General features: G+C 53.7%; 1 protein-coding gene across 14 annotated transcripts in view; it reads right to left on the reverse strand.

The window, feature by feature from the left end:
• Positions 1 to 408: 408 nt before the first annotated feature.
• MINK1 (misshapen like kinase 1) overlaps positions 409 to 14834 on the reverse strand; it is a 42564-nt gene continuing 28138 nt past the window's right edge. Inside the window, exons 12-26 of one of the 14 annotated variants that reach the window (XM_042471951.1) lie at positions 13562 to 13772; positions 9926 to 10042; positions 9390 to 9476; positions 8989 to 9189; positions 8620 to 8799; positions 7716 to 7928; positions 6974 to 7074; positions 5935 to 6090; positions 5561 to 5673; positions 4443 to 4543; positions 3820 to 3843; positions 2801 to 2961; positions 2272 to 2395; positions 1678 to 1824; positions 409 to 597 (exon numbers count right to left, since the gene is read on the reverse strand). In XM_042471951.1, coding sequence (XP_042327885.1) covers positions 424 to 597; positions 1678 to 1824; positions 2272 to 2395; positions 2801 to 2961; positions 3820 to 3843; positions 4443 to 4543; positions 5561 to 5673; positions 5935 to 6090; positions 6974 to 7074; positions 7716 to 7928; positions 8620 to 8799; positions 8989 to 9189; positions 9390 to 9476; positions 9926 to 10042; positions 13562 to 13772 — 2110 coding nt within the window. In that variant the 3' untranslated portion in view covers positions 409 to 423. Of the gene's footprint in view, positions 598 to 1677; positions 1825 to 2271; positions 2396 to 2800; positions 2962 to 3819; positions 3844 to 4442; positions 4544 to 5560; positions 5674 to 5934; positions 6091 to 6973; positions 7075 to 7715; positions 7989 to 8619; positions 8800 to 8988; positions 9190 to 9389; positions 9477 to 9925; positions 10043 to 13561; positions 13773 to 14834 lie in introns of all 14 variants that reach the window. The other 13 variants (XM_042471947.1, XM_042471948.1, XM_042471953.1 and 10 more) reach the window with 13 other exon arrangements.

Genomic DNA, 14834 nt, shown 5'->3' on the forward strand with positions numbered 1-14834 from the left:
AACCTGCCTGGACTCTGAGATCCTCTGGAGAAGCCCTTCTCTCCATCCCAACACCTTCACAAACACGTTTGGTGGGGACACGAGAGAGGGCCTTCTCAGCGGCTGCCCCTAGACTCTGGAACTCCCTGACCAGGGAGATCAGAACGGCTCCCTCCTTGATGGCTTTCCGATGACAGGTGAAGACCTACCTGTTCAAACAGGCATTTAAGGAATCACTATAAGAACAGGCAGGAATGTTGGGCTAATTTAATCATTCTGTATAATGCATGTCATTTATCTATTTATTTTTAAAAAATGTTTTAATTGTACTTTTTGTTTGTTTGTTTGTTTGTTAATTGCTGTAAAGCTGCTCTGAGTCCCAGTCCTGGGAAAAGAGCGGGATATAAATAAATAAATAAATAAATAATTATCTCCCCGCCAACTTCATATAGGCAGGAAGAATCCCTCCCTAGCAAGGACCCTCCCTCTCCTGTCCCCAGTCTCACCAGTTATGGGGATGGTGTCTCCACTACCCAGCGAACTCTGGTAGATGCCGAGGTCCACAAACATGGTGAAGGAGCTCTTCCCAGGCGCTTTGACCAGCCCACGCGACTGGTACTGCAGAAAAAGAGAGAGAGGGCAGGTCAGAGGGTGGCAGTGTTTCAAAGCCAGGGCAAGTTCTAGTTCCAGGCCTTGGCACTCTCACCAATTCCATCCTGCCCAGGTGAACAGGCAGCACCTGGACCAGAGGATGCACCAGACTGTAAGAGTTGCTAGGAAGTGCAGTGCAGACTATCTCAAGAGGGTGCTGGACTCTTCCTTCTTTGGAGGTCTTTACACAGAGGCTGGATGGTAAGCTCTCAAGAGTGCTTTAACTGTGTGCTCTTACATGGCAGGAGGTGGGACTTGACAGCCCTTGCAGGCCCCTCCAACTCTGAGGGTCTATGGATCTCTACAGCACCTGCCTCCTGGCTCCAGACTGTTCCTTTCCCACTCCAATTATAGTACTTTCATACCACAACTGCCATGGTTTCATCATCCTGTGGAACCCTGAGATCTGTAGTCTGAAGAAACATTAAAGCTCTATGGTTGAGAATTTTCATAGAATCTGTGTTGGAAGGGGCTCTAAGGGCCACCTAGTCTGACCCTATACAGGCAGGAATACGTAGGTACAGTACTCCTAAAAGACATACCTCCCTACCTGTTTCAAAACCTCCAAAGGAGACTCCATCACCCTCTCAGGCAGTCTGTTCCATTGTCAAACAGCTCTTATGGCAAAGACGTTCTTCCCAATGTTTAGCTGGAATTTCTCTCCTTGTAATCTGAATCCACTGCTCAACATTATCATCTTTGGAGCATCGGAAATAAAGCTGGCTCCATTTCCTACATGGCATTCCTTCAGATAGTTAAGGACAGCTATCATGAAGCTACAAATCCCTGGATTCCACAGGACATTGAGGCATGGCAGTTCAAGAAGCATCCAAGTGCCACAAATGTCTTGTGAGAAAGAGCCTTGAAGTGGAGAAGGGATGGTGTTCCAAGGCCACCCTCAAAAGGGCAGAGCCCAGCAGCCCCCCACCCCTGCCAAACCCCACATTCCCTTTTCCCTGTTGAATCTCGGCTACTCTGCCACAAGCCACAGGCCAGCCCCCCCCCTAGCCCCCCCCCCCGGTCATCCGATGCCTCTCCCAAACTCACATCGGTGGCTGTGTCCTTGGCAGGCGAGGAAGAGCCGTTGCTGCTGCTCTTGGCCTCCGTGGGAGAGTGGCTGGGCTGAACTACGTCTGGGAGATTGGTGTAGCCATTGCTGTCGCTGTGCAGGAGGCCGCGCTCCTCCTCTGGGGTCTGGAAGGAGAAGGGGAAAGGGAATGGAAACGGCACATCCAGGCAAAGCGACGGCCAGGAGGGGCCCCTGGGAGCCCCTGCAGCCCAGGCTATGGCATGACAAGGCAGAGTTTCCTTCCAAAAATATCAGAGCAAGCTTCTAGCCCTCACTGTGGCCAAGGCAAAATGGAAGCAAGCATCTTTAGCTGGAGAATGCAGAATGGAACACCCCATGTTCCCTTTGTGCAGGGGGGCTCTGTGGTCCATCCCAAGGATTGCTCACAATGAGCAGTGGTGGGAGATAGAAGGAGAGCCTGCAGAACCACGCAATCAATTGGAAAGAGGTGGTGGCCATTTCAGCCCCTTGGCCACGGAATGCAGCTGAGGAAGCCCTGAGCAGCACCTCAGGAGAAGGGAAAGGATCGGAAGGGGGCCCAAAAGTAGCAGGAAGGGGCAGGGGCTGCTCACCCGCTGTATCAACATGGTGCCCTCGCCGTATGAACTCTCAGAGCCCCCACTGCCACCCCCGCTGCCCGCCAGGTCCTCCACGTCATGCACCACCATTGTGCTTACAGAGTCCGTGTCACCGTCCCTATGGGGGAAAGGGGGAGAGGGGAGGACACAGGTCAGGACACATGCACAGGCACCTTTCCCAAAACTCACACCCTTCAGCACTTTGGGATTAGGCCTCCCAGCCAGCCAGCATGGCTAATGGTCTATGCTAATCGGGAAGGTTGGCTTGAAAGTAAGGAACACGCAGAGGAAAAGCACTGTGGAAAACATGGGGCAGGGATGGGAACATAATGACTCATCCCATCATGGGGGCCTAAGTATGCAAGAGTCCCACCTGAGCACAGGGGAGGAGATGTCTGTGGGCAAACGTGGGAGGCAAAGGTTTTGTGTATGTGCCCAAAAATTAGCATGTGAGTCTAGGCACTGGATATTAAGTCTCAACTAAGACCACATGCCCATTCCCCATCCTGCCCCCTGCCCTCACCTGGCCCCCGGTGTGTCCGTCCCTGGCTCAGAACGCTCCTCCTCCTCCTCCTCTTCCTCCTCACTGGAGTCCAACTCCTCGCTGGAGGACGAGTAGTCCATGGCCTTCTTGAGGGGCTTTGGGGCTCCCTCCTCTGGACGCTCCTTCAGCAGCACAAAGTTCTGGGGAGGGAGACGATGCGGGGCTTGTGTATGAGCATGAGATGGAGCAAGGAGCAGGCCCACCAGCTGGAGCCCCAATTTTGGGAGAAAGGCAGGATGTAGATAAATGCGATCACAACCACTACTGCCACTGAGCCAAGAGGGAGGGATGGCAAAGCTGTGTGTTGGTGCCAGAGCCCCATCCCACATGGTTGCCAAGGGACTCCCCTTTGACAAGGGCACCAAGATAGAGAAACAGCCTAACTGGACTCTTGCCTCCACCAAGTGCTTGGCCCCTGAATGCACACAGGAACCCTGCCCCTTTCCCACAATGGCCTTCTAACCCACTTCCTCTCTCTTGCAGACATACCACCAGAACCCCCAGCTCTGCCTGTTTGCCCCTTCTGAAGTTGTGGTGTCTGGAGGCACATGGACTTGGACAGAGGAAGGGTACCCCATGGCAGGACCCTTGGGTGAGGGTCTGGTGCTCCTTGGGGACCCCTAACCCCACTGTTTCTCAAGTAAACAACACAAAACTCCTTTCCATCCATCTATCTGTCTGTCTGTGGTTCACAGTCCTTGCTCCTTTCAGTCACAGCCCTTTTACACACACACACACACACACACACACGAAAGCTGAAGGCAGCAACCCACACCAAAAGCAGAAGGAAAAAGTTCGAAATTAGGGGGAGGCATAAATGGGTGTGAAACAGTGGATCCACCCGGCCAGTACTGGCCACAGAATAAGAGGAAGGGGAGACAGCTGGGACAGTCTGGGAACCTCCAGAAACAGCAATTTGGGAGCGGGGGGGGGGGGGGGGGGGGAGAGAAGAAGCGGAGAGACTAAGATTCTCGGGGGGATGCGAAGGGGACACTAACCTCGCCAATTGCCCGCTTATAGCTCTGAGCCATGCAGAGGGAAAGAAGGAAGGAAAAGAGAAGGCAGAACAAGTTAGGTCACTGTCTCCAGATCCATCCTCTTCCCTGACCTACCCCCATCCCCCACCCCAAACAACCAGCAGCCTTTCTCTGACCCACTCTGGCAAGTTGGGGGGAGAGGTAAGGGAGGGGATTAGGGAGCAGAACCTGGAAGCATATGGTAACACCCCCCTCCGCCAAATATCCCTCCTAGACTTCCAAAGGATTGTAAAAAGGAAAATGGGAGCGAAAGAATCCCACTCTGTTCAAAACTCATTTTAAGCCAAGCACAGAAGGATGGATCTTAGGCCCAGGAAGCAGAGTGCTGTAGAAGTGGGCCCGAGCCCCAAACCTCCAGGGGCTCCTCCACTGTGGGGAAGGGGCTCTCTGGCCATCTCTCAAGAGCAACCATGCTCAGCCTCTTCCCTCAGCCACCTTCAGTTGTCACTCACCCACCATGAAAGTGTGAGCCCTGCCTGGGAGTGTGAAAGTGTCTCCCCTTGCCTGGCAGTCCAGCCACCCATAACATGCCCTCAAGGTGGAGACACACAGCCAGAGGAGGGGGTCTGCTTCAGAGTACTCACTGCTGGCCGGCCGGGCCGGGAACGGTGGTCTTCCGCCTTGGCCTTGCTTCCTTGGGGCAGAATTGGGGAACTGTCCAGCTTCAGGGGAGCTGTGAGGGGGACTCAAGGAGTGAGGCAGCTAGTTAGAGCAAACAGGAATGTGCACCCACACCTCCATATCGAAAATGTATGGCTTGCTATAGATGTGCATAACTATTAGCAGTGATTGGGGGGGGGGATTCCCTTCCGTCGCAGCCAGTGCCAAGTGGCGCACAGGGGAATCCCTGACGCTACCTCAGATAGGTGACCTTCTCATCCTGTCCTCCTCAGCTGCAAGAAGGGAACAGACCAATCCATGGTGGATTGGAAGTGCTCTGAATGTGTCTTACTGCAGAGCAGAATAGGGTTACACCAGATTGCCTTTGTGGTCTCTTCCAACTCTATGATTCTATCAATGAGATGGTTAATGGCTACTGGTTGCCAGGATGGCTATATACACCCTGAGACCCAAGGCAGCATGCCTCTATATTCCAGTTGCCTGGGGATGCATGTGGGAGGGTGCTCTGATCCATGGCCTCCAATGTGGGCCACTCAGCTGGCTGCGGTATGAAGAGATGCTGAACTAGATTGGTCATATCCCACTTCGGGGCCATTTCTGCTCCTACGTCTGTCATAGAGCCAGAAAAGGTTCAGAAAGGAGTGACCAAAGTGATGCAGGTTGAAGCAGGACAGTGGAGCAATCCTCTTATGAGAAGTTACACCACTTGGATGTTTTCAGCTCAAGATGTGGGACTGAATCAAAATTTATATATTTATGGAGTCGAAAAGAGCTTGAAACCTGAACTGGAAGGAGAAAATCACTCTGTTGCTCACTGCTGTTTCAGGGAGCCTCAGAACAAGACATTGTGTTGCCAGTGAGAGGATTTTGCACTGTTTTCAGTGGGGTGCCACTGGTCCTAACTTTTTGCCAGTCACCCTAGAGGCTCCCACAGGCTGGCCTGCAACACGGCCGTCTCCCACATGTGCAGGAGAAAAACGACAGACACCCCCTGTTCAATGGCCCCCTTCTCCTCCCCCTCACAACCCTCAGACACCAATGTCCAGCCCACCCACCCCTCTGCCATCCCTAGTGCCCTCACCTCCTACACGGTTGCGCTCCAGTGAACCTGCCTGGGGCAAGCGGGCTCCCCCAGACTGCAGCAGACTATCTGTGCGCTCCCAGCCTGGGTCACTCCTCCGGAGGTCAGGGTTGCTATATGAGAGGAAAAGGGAGATGATGTCTTCAACTGGACGTTATTTGCACTGCCCCACCCAGCACAACGCTTCCTTCTTCCTGCCTGGAGCCCCTTCTGCAACCTGGCCATACCACCAACCGCCATTGCCGCAGCCCAGGACCTGCCACCACACAGAGCCAGAGTGAGAGAACCAAAACACCGCAGAGAAGAGCTGCCACCACAGCAAGCGCTGCCACCACAGCTGCCAAGCCACTGCTGGGGAATTGCTGCTCCATTACCTACTGGCGTTTGGCGCAGTGGCCGGTGGCTCCTGGGATGGGCTCCAGCCTATAGGCTGTGGCAGAGGGGCAGCTACCAGCAAAGGGTCCCCCCACTTGGGTCCCCTCTCCAGCCGGCTCTGCATGTGGATGTGCCATGCAGACTTGCTACGGGGTCTGTGGAGGGGAGCAGAAGGGTGTCAAGGGAGGGAACTGGAACCTTGTGAAAGGCCTGAGAACCAGACTATTGCTTCCTGTGGGCGGATGGGAAGAGCAGGACCCTCAACCCTGTTGTGCAGCACAAAGGAGACCCCACAAAGACACACACTTCACTTGAAAGGGCAGTATTGCCCCTCTGTCCCCGAAAGAGCTCAGCTGCTGTGGGGCACTCCTTTTCAGGCTCTGGAGCCCCTCCATCTTCTCCCATTCCCCCCAGTTTCTTGAAAGACATGCTTCATGCAGCTGCTGCTGTTTGCATCTCAGCAGTCCTGAAACCTCCCAGCCAGTCAGTCTCCCTGGCTTTAGAGCAGTTGGTTCCCAAGCTCTGGTCCTCCAGATGTTTAAGACTTCAGCTCCCAGGATTCTTGACTGCTGACCAATCTGGCTGAGGCTTCTGGGAACTGAAGTCCAAAACTCCTGGAGAACTAAAGCTTGGGAATCACTGTAGAGCATCAACTGGGCAGGAGGAAGTTCCCCTGGAAAGCCCCACATGGCAGAGGTGGGACCTAGTGTGGTGAGTCCACACAAATGGAGCAGGAACAACTGTGGGGAAAACTCTGGATAGAGTGTGTGTACACGTGTGTGGGAATGACTATCTCTATGACTGATTCTCTATGACTGATTCAGCCTTCTGCCCAGGAGAAGAGAGATCCCTGCCAGAGCCTCCTGGAGAAAGACCCGTGGAGTCTCTGTGGACCACACTCCCTCCCACAAGCATTCCTAAGGCCCTTGGCCCATCAAGATAGCCCAGCTCTCATCACAAAACATTCAACTTTCCCCTCAGAGACAAGGCCTGCCAAGGCTGACTGGTGGCCCAAGCCCCACGGCACAGGGTAGATACCTGGCTCGGATGGCATGGGCCGGCCTGATGCCAGCCCCACTGCTGTTTCCTGCCCCGCTGGCATTGAGCGCTGTTGCGATGGAGGATGTCCGCTGGGGAACCTAGAGGTAAAGAACAGCAGGGAGGGAGTGAAGGAACAGCTACTCAGACCCCCCTGCAGGAAGACATCCTCCATTCACTTTGCCTATGGCAGGACTTCTCTGAGAAAGTGGTTAAGGGAAAGGACCCACCCTTGAGAGAATAACACCACATGCATATCTGGGCTGGGAGTCCAGGTCCTTCCCAGTCCACAAGGTCCACAAAGACATTTTAGGGGATTGGGAGTCCTCAAGACCGTCCTGGCCACAAATGGTCCCACACAAGCCCTGGGAAAGAAGGACTAGGCTGCCTTGGTGAGCACAGCTCATTCCTGAAATGCCTCCTGGCCAGTCAGATTCCCACCTGCAGCTGAATGGATGGTTCTCTGCACAAGAGAAGGGGGAGGCTGACAGGCGCTGAGAAAGCTCAAGGCAACCGCCTACCCATCCACCCACAACATGAGACAGGAAGGGGCTGGATAGACAATGACCACCCAGAGAATCACCTGGCCAGGCACACACTGGTTTGGGGCCTTGGGAGCAGGGCTGCTGTTGTGCCTACCCACAGGGCTTGGCATCAATGACCAGAAAATCCATGAGTCCTGTCCAGACAACCATGCCCAGTAGGGCAATCCTCCCCAGACCCCACTCCCCGCTCGAGTTACCTTGGGAGGGGGCTCAGCATCCATTTTGACCCAGGGTCCTCGCTGCTCGGCGGCAGGCCGTGATGGTGGCGGGGCAGGCCCCTCCGAGGTAGGGTCGGAGTTCTGCCGGATCATGCCCGCTCGAGGTGGGGAGGGGGCAGAGGAGGCGGAGGAAGCGGCGGAGTCATGGACAGGGAAAGCAGCCATGTTCTTGGTGGGCTGGTCCTGCAGCGACTGGGAGCGAGGGACGGGGGCAGCATATGGTTTGAGCGGGACACGGTGGGCGAGGTGGCTCTGTGGATGGAGAGGGCCAGCAGAGGGGGTCACCAGGGGGGGGGGAGGCGGGGGTGGGCCTAGACTGGCCACTGGCAGTAGCCATGTTTTTCCCTGCCACAACAGCTTCCTGGAGTGACAGGGAGGAGGGCGGGCTCCCCACAGGGGCCCAGACACCAGTTCCCTCCACAAGGGCCCAAGAATTTTGGTTCCAGCTCACAAGGGCAGGGAGAACCTCCCAAGAGCCCAGCCTTCTCCCCCAGAGCCTGCACATCGCCAGGTTGACACCCATGTGGGCCAGGCTGGCAGGAGATGCCCCAGGATGAGTTTTCATGGCTCATCTGGCAAGAGTGAGGCCAGCCCCGTCCACTGCAACAACGCTAAGCTCCTCAGTCCCTTTGGAGAAGCCAGAGACTGAGTCCCCCAGCTGACTGGAAAGTGGCTTCCCCTATTCTCAGTCCTCCCCATCAGAGAAAAATCTGTGTCCACCCTTGTGGGTAACAGAAGTTAAAGGGGAGCCAAGGGGAGCCAATGGGAGAAGCAGCAGCAGATGGCAATGAGCAATTGGGATGATGTGGGGGGAAGACATGCACGCTTTACTCCTGCCCACAGCAGGCAGAAGTTGTGGGGCAAGGGGGAGGAAGGCACTCACCTTGTGCTGCCCCTCCTGGGGCTCAACGGGGCGCTGCATTGGGGGGGTCTGGGAGGCGGGGGAGGAGTTGAGCGACACCGACTCGGAGCGGGACTGTGGGGCGGAATCTGTGGCCCCCAGCTTGGTTTTGGCCATTGGCGAGGCAGAGTTCTGCTTATTCATGCGCGTTCGCTCTTCTACCTGAGGAAAAAGAAAAGGAGGAAGGATACCAGTGTGTGGGACAGGACGGGATTGGGGGCACCTATGGCCTCATCCTGACCCCAGTTCTCACTACTACCATTTCTGCCATATCCTTGTTCTCAGTCCCTCACTCCTCTCTTCTAACAGAAGAAAACTGTTATTGAGGGCCTGCTAGAGGGATGCACATACCTCGCGGGCCCAGGTGGGCTTCTCTGCAGGGTTGGCGCTGCGGTTGTAGTGGTACAGGGCCTTCTTTTCCTGTTGTTGTTGTTGCTGCTGCTGCTGCTGCTGTTGCTGCTGCAGGGACTTCAGGTAGGCATGTTCCTGCTGGAGCTGCCGCTGGAGACGTTCTGACTGGCGCTGCTCCTCCAACTGCTTCCTCTTGTACTCCTGGGAAGGGGCAAAGGATTTTGGGTGTGTGTGTAGATGGATGGGAAGAAGGAGGGCCTGGTAGAGCTGCTAAGCAGAGACCTCCCCCAAACAGCTCTGATAGGGAGTGCCCCACCACCCCCTGGCTCCAGCTGACCAGGCAGGAAGGGATCTGCGGTAGTCCCAGTTGCCCCCCACCTGCCACCCCCCACTCTCTTTACCAGCAGCAGGGCTTGTTCTTGGAGGAGCTGCTGCTGCAGAATCTCAAGCTGCCTCTGCTCCTCCTCTAACTTGTGCCTGATATACTCCTGCAGAGGAAGTGAGAAAAGCAGAAAAGCAGGAAGAGAAAGAGAAAAAGAAAAAGAGAGAGTGTAGCAGGTGAAGAAGGGAGAGCAGCACCCAGGCAGAAGCACCACCCAGAAATCAGAGAGGTCTCCCCAGGACCGCCTAGCCTCAGCCACCCGCTTCCCCAAGATCCTCCTTGCAAGATCTGCAGCTGCAGGAGGGAAGCAGGAAGGAGGAAGAGAACCCAGCCCTCCTGGCACAAGTGGGACTTGGGCTGAGGAAGACCCTGAAACCCCCCAGCATGCAGCCTGGCTTAGGTAGCGTCTTCTAGGGGAGGATGCAAGGGGACAGGCATACAAAGCACAAGACGCCCCACAGCGCCCTCCAATGTAAAGACTGCACTGGGACTCCCCTCATCCCCTTTCAGGGCAGAGGGGATTCCTGGCATGAGGCTGGGGAGGGATGCCCTCACCTGCTCCCGCTCGGCTTGGCGGCGCTCCTCCTCACGGCGCATGACTTGCATGTCCTCCAGGCGGCGCTGCTGCTCCTTCTCCTGCATCTTCCTCTGCTCTCGCTCTCTGCGCTGTTGCTGAGGGGGGAGAGGCAGAGTGGGTCAGGAAAGACCTGGCTCTGGAGGACAGCATGTGAGCCCACCTTTGCTGTGGACTCTCTGGGGGACCATGGCTGGGTCAGACACCTGGCTAGAGAGACTGGAGTCCTCCCCTCCAGCAGCTGGGAAAATATTCTGTTTGTTTGGAAACCATTTATAGGGCTTTGAATAATTATTTATGTTTCCCTGCCTCTCCCGATGGATCGAAGCGGGGTTACAGATTATTAAAACAATTACATAAAGACTCTATAAAAATATAAAAAGATCACAACAATATAACATCTAGTAATACGAAAGTCACATGACATGCATAACCAGGGTAAGGCAGAGAATCATTGGCAACAAACACGTGTATCTTCACTTTTCAGGGGGAAAAGCTTGGCGAAAGTGAACAGTTTTGAGTCTCTCTTTGAATGTTTCCAAGGGGGTCATAAGGTGGAGCTCCTCAGGAAGACTATTCTAGATCCACGGGGCCAGTATCGAAAAGGCCATTTGGGATGTGGAGACATATTTGGAAGATGGCGTTTCCAATAAATTCTTCCCAGATGTTCTGAGTGTGCGGAGTGGATCATATGGGGAGATGCGGTCCCTCAAGTCACTCGGGCCCAAGCCATGTAGGGCTTTATAGGTGATAACCAACACCTTCTATTGAGCTTGGAAGCGAATAGGCAGCCAGGGAAGATCTTTCAAGATAGGTGTTATATGGTCAAACCTAGATGCACCGGTGACCAATCTGGCTGCCATGTTTTGTACTAACTGAAGCTTCCGGGCTTGGTACAAGGGTAGCCCCATGTAGGGCGCATTACAGAAATCTAAACGAGAGGTTACCAGAGCATGTACCATGGTTTCAAGGTCCCTTTGGCCCAGGTAGGGTCGCAGTTGGCGTATCAACCGAAGTTGATAGCAAGCACTTCTGACCGTCGCATCTATCTGAGATGTCAACTACAGGGACGAGTCCAGAAGTACTCCTAAACTGTGAACTTCGTCCTTTGGGGGAGTGTGACCCCCTCCAGGACAGGTGGATAAATTTCCTTCCCTGGGCCTGGGGAACCTATCACCAGTACTTCCGTTCTCTCTGGATTCAGAATGAGTTTGTTTTCCCTCATCAAGCCCATTACCGACTTGAGACAGGCATTCAGAGGAGAGACGCTATCCTTGGTCACTGCATCAGTCGGAGACACAGAGAAGCATATTTGAGTGTCATCAGCATATTGATAACACCGCATCCTGTGTCTCCGGATGATCTCTCCTAGCGGTTTCATGTAAATGTTAAACAAAGTGGGGGACAAAATAGCTCCCTGAGGGACACCAGATGTCAGTTCCCTCTTAGAGGAGCAAATGTCCCCAACTGCACCAAATGGAATCTGCCCGAGAGGTAGGAACGGAACCACTGAAGCGCAGTGCCCCCGATACCCAACTCCCTCAGGTGTTCCAGAAGGATACCGTGGTCAATGGTATCGAAAGCCACTGAGATGTCCAATAGCACCAACAAGGCCACGCTTCCCCCGTCGATGCCCAGACGGAGATCATCGACTAAGGCGACCATGGCAATCTCAGCTCCGTATCCTGCTCTGAAGCCGGTTTGAAATGGGTCCAGATAATCGGTTTCATCCAAGACTGCTTGGAGTTGGAAGGCGACCGCTCTCTAGATCCCCTTGCCTAAGAATGGCAATAATGAGACGGTCTATAGTTCTTTCTCACCAGGGGGTCCAGGGAGGGTTTCTTGAGTAACGGTTTAACTATTGCTAGTTTCAAGCTCGATGGCAATTTAGCATTAATTATGCGTTGCAATAATGATGTTACAGCATCACCACCCTGGGCGGTCAAGCAAGAAGGACAGGGATCGAGAGAGCACGTCGTCCTCTTAACGCTTCCAAGAAGCTTGTCCACTTCATTGGTATCAACAAACTCAAAGTGATCCAGTTTAATAAAGTCCACGGAAGCTCTGGACACCTCTTCTATTGTTTCTGTTAAAAAGCCGGAGTCAAGGTGCTGAAGGCTTGGTATTTATTGCTTGAAAAATAAGAATGCCTCTAATTCTTCACTGTTCTACGCCTTCTGAAGGGGCCTAAATACTCTGAAGGCACCAGATCCCTTCTGATCTAGAATGTGGAAGGGAGACCACCAGGGAATACCAAGTGCGGTAGGCTGGTAGCTCTCAAACCTGGGTTTTCCAGGTGTTTTGGACTTCAGCTCCCAGAATCCCGGGGCATTAGCAAAGCTTGTTAAGGCTTCCAGGCATTGAAATCCAAAGCACCTTGATGTTTGACAACCACTGCTGTAAGATGCGTTTAAGAGGCAGGCAATAGCAAACCTCTCGTAAACAAATCATGCCAAGAAAACCCTATTAAATCAATAGGGAAACCTAAGTCAACAGCTTACCTGAAGGCATATACATATACATGCCTTCAGGTTGACTCTAACCTATGGCAACATCCTCTGAAGAATTTCTAGGCCAGAATGATTCAGAGGAGGTTGCTACCATCACTTTCCTCTGAGGCCGAAAGAGTGTGACTTGCCCAAGGTCACCCACTGGGTTTCCAGGACTGAGTGTTTACTGAAGCCCTGCTCCCCCAGAGGCCCAGTCCAACACTCAAACCGCACCACTGGACTGGATCAACATTGTTGTTATGGGCTTCCAAGGTAAAAATAAACAGAACAAACAGCTTCATTTATATACTGCTTCATACTGAACTAACGGTGTCTACACAGTTTACAACCTGTTAGCTAACTGCCCCCATATTCTGGGTACTCGTTTTAGTTACCTCAGAAGGATGCAAGCCTGAGTTAAGCTTGAGCCCTTTTGCTGGTTTTGAACTCGCAACCTTATGGTTTTGAGTGAGTGGCTGCAAGACAGGCATTGAACCACTGCGCCACCAGGGCTCCTAATTCTCACTTCTGGCAACTCTATCTTCTGCAATGACAACATTTGCCACCATCATCTTCTTCTCAGGCTGAGAGAGTGTGACTTTCTCAAGGTCACCCAGGGAGTGTCTATGGCCAAGTGTGGACTCAAACCTTGGTCTCCTGGAGTCCAGCATTCAAACCACTACTCCAGCCTGCCTCTCCTCTTCACGTCAGCACCAATTAACGGTGGCCACTTCTTAGGATTTTCTTTGCCAGATTTCTTCAGAGTTCGTTTGCCATCCTTGCCTCCCTCTGAGGCCAAAAGAGTGAGACTTGACCACAGTTCCCCTATGGGCTTCCATGGCTGAGTGGGGATTTGAACTATGGTCTCCCAGCGTCCTAGTGCAACACTCAACCATCTATCCCTCGCTAGCTCACTTTTAATTCTACTAATGGTTTAACTGAATTGTAACTCCTGTATGGTTTTAGTTATCAGCATCTCTTCTTGTTCTTCTAAGCCTTTTTGAGTCCCAGGAGCAGCTGGGGTAAAGGCAGGCTATAACTAAGTACAACAACCAGTGGACAGTCTCTCCTCTGCCCTCCCATCTGCAAAGGTGGCTTCCCTCATGCGCCCCACTCAGCTGGGCCCACCTCTTCGACGCGCCGGCGCTCCTCCTTCTGCTCCTCAATGCGGCGTTGGCGCTGGTGCAGGAGATGCTTGATGTGGGCCTCGGAGTCCCGGTGTTGGGCGGCCAGCTGCTGCTGCTGCTGCTTTAAGGCCTCTGAGTTGCTCTTGTTCTCCTGCTGCAGCCGAAGGAACTCCCTCCGCAGCGTGGACTCCCCCGGGACATTCATGATGGAGCTGAGGGAGGAAAGGATCAGCAGAGTGCCCAGGCTGTCCAATCCCTGCCCCACAGCAGAAGGGCTTCCTTGCGCCAAGGTCCTGTTCCTCATCACCCTGGACATGCCCAATCTCACCTTACCTAGAAAGCTAAGCAGGGGCAGTCTCAGTTAAGAGCTGACTGAGAGACTGCACAGGCTGCCTCAGAAGGGAAGGATCCATGGGAGATTTCAGGAGAAAGGCAGTTCTGGGGAAAGGATCCTGCCTGAAGCCCTCGTAGGGAGCTATGGCTGTCAGTCTAAGGTGGCAATACATAGCTGGGTACAGCAGACCCTGTTTCCTTTGAGGAAGGGGTCCCACATGGTGGCACAGCACACAGAAGTCATGGGCTTCCTCCTTGGCATCTACCAGAGGGACATGAGAGAACACTGCCTGAAACCCAGGAGCCCCACTACTGTTGCTGTATGAGGCTAGGCGGCCCCTAAGGCTCTGATTCAGCATAAGCACGACTTCCCACATACTGGGAAAAAGCGCCCCAGTGGCTTCTTCGGAAAAGGCAAGGGAAAGTGGCCATCCCTGAGTACTCTGGAGCCCCACAGCTGCCAGTCAGAGTTGACAATACTAGACAGAGTGAACAAAGGGTCTAATTCAGTGTAAGGCAGCTTCCTAACTGTGTTGTGGTGTGCCTTTACGTTGTTTCCAACCTATGGGGACACAAAAGTGAACCTTCCACAGGGTTTTTTTTGTTGTTTTTGGCAGAGGCTATTTGCCTTTGCCTCCCTCTGAGGCTGAGAGTGTGACTTGTCCAAGGTCACCCAGTAGGTTTCCATGGCCAAGCAAAAGGGATTTGAATCCTGGTTTCCTGGAATACACTAGGCAGCCCCTCCCCACTAGTGCTGCTGTATCTTGCTAATGCCAACAGAGCTGAGAACCAGAGTTCAACCAGGAGATACAGGGAAGGAAAGGGGGCACCTGTAAGAGGCCTGCCTTAGCACGCTGGCCACACACAGCCCAAAAGGACAGAGTAGCCAGGTGGCACATGGTCCAATGTGGGGCATCGAGTTCATTTGTCAGTGCCATCAC

This window comes from Sceloporus undulatus, chromosome 6 (genome assembly GCF_019175285.1).
Source record: "Sceloporus undulatus isolate JIND9_A2432 ecotype Alabama chromosome 6, SceUnd_v1.1, whole genome shotgun sequence".
Classification (NCBI taxonomy): domain Eukaryota; kingdom Metazoa; phylum Chordata; class Lepidosauria; order Squamata; family Phrynosomatidae; genus Sceloporus; species Sceloporus undulatus.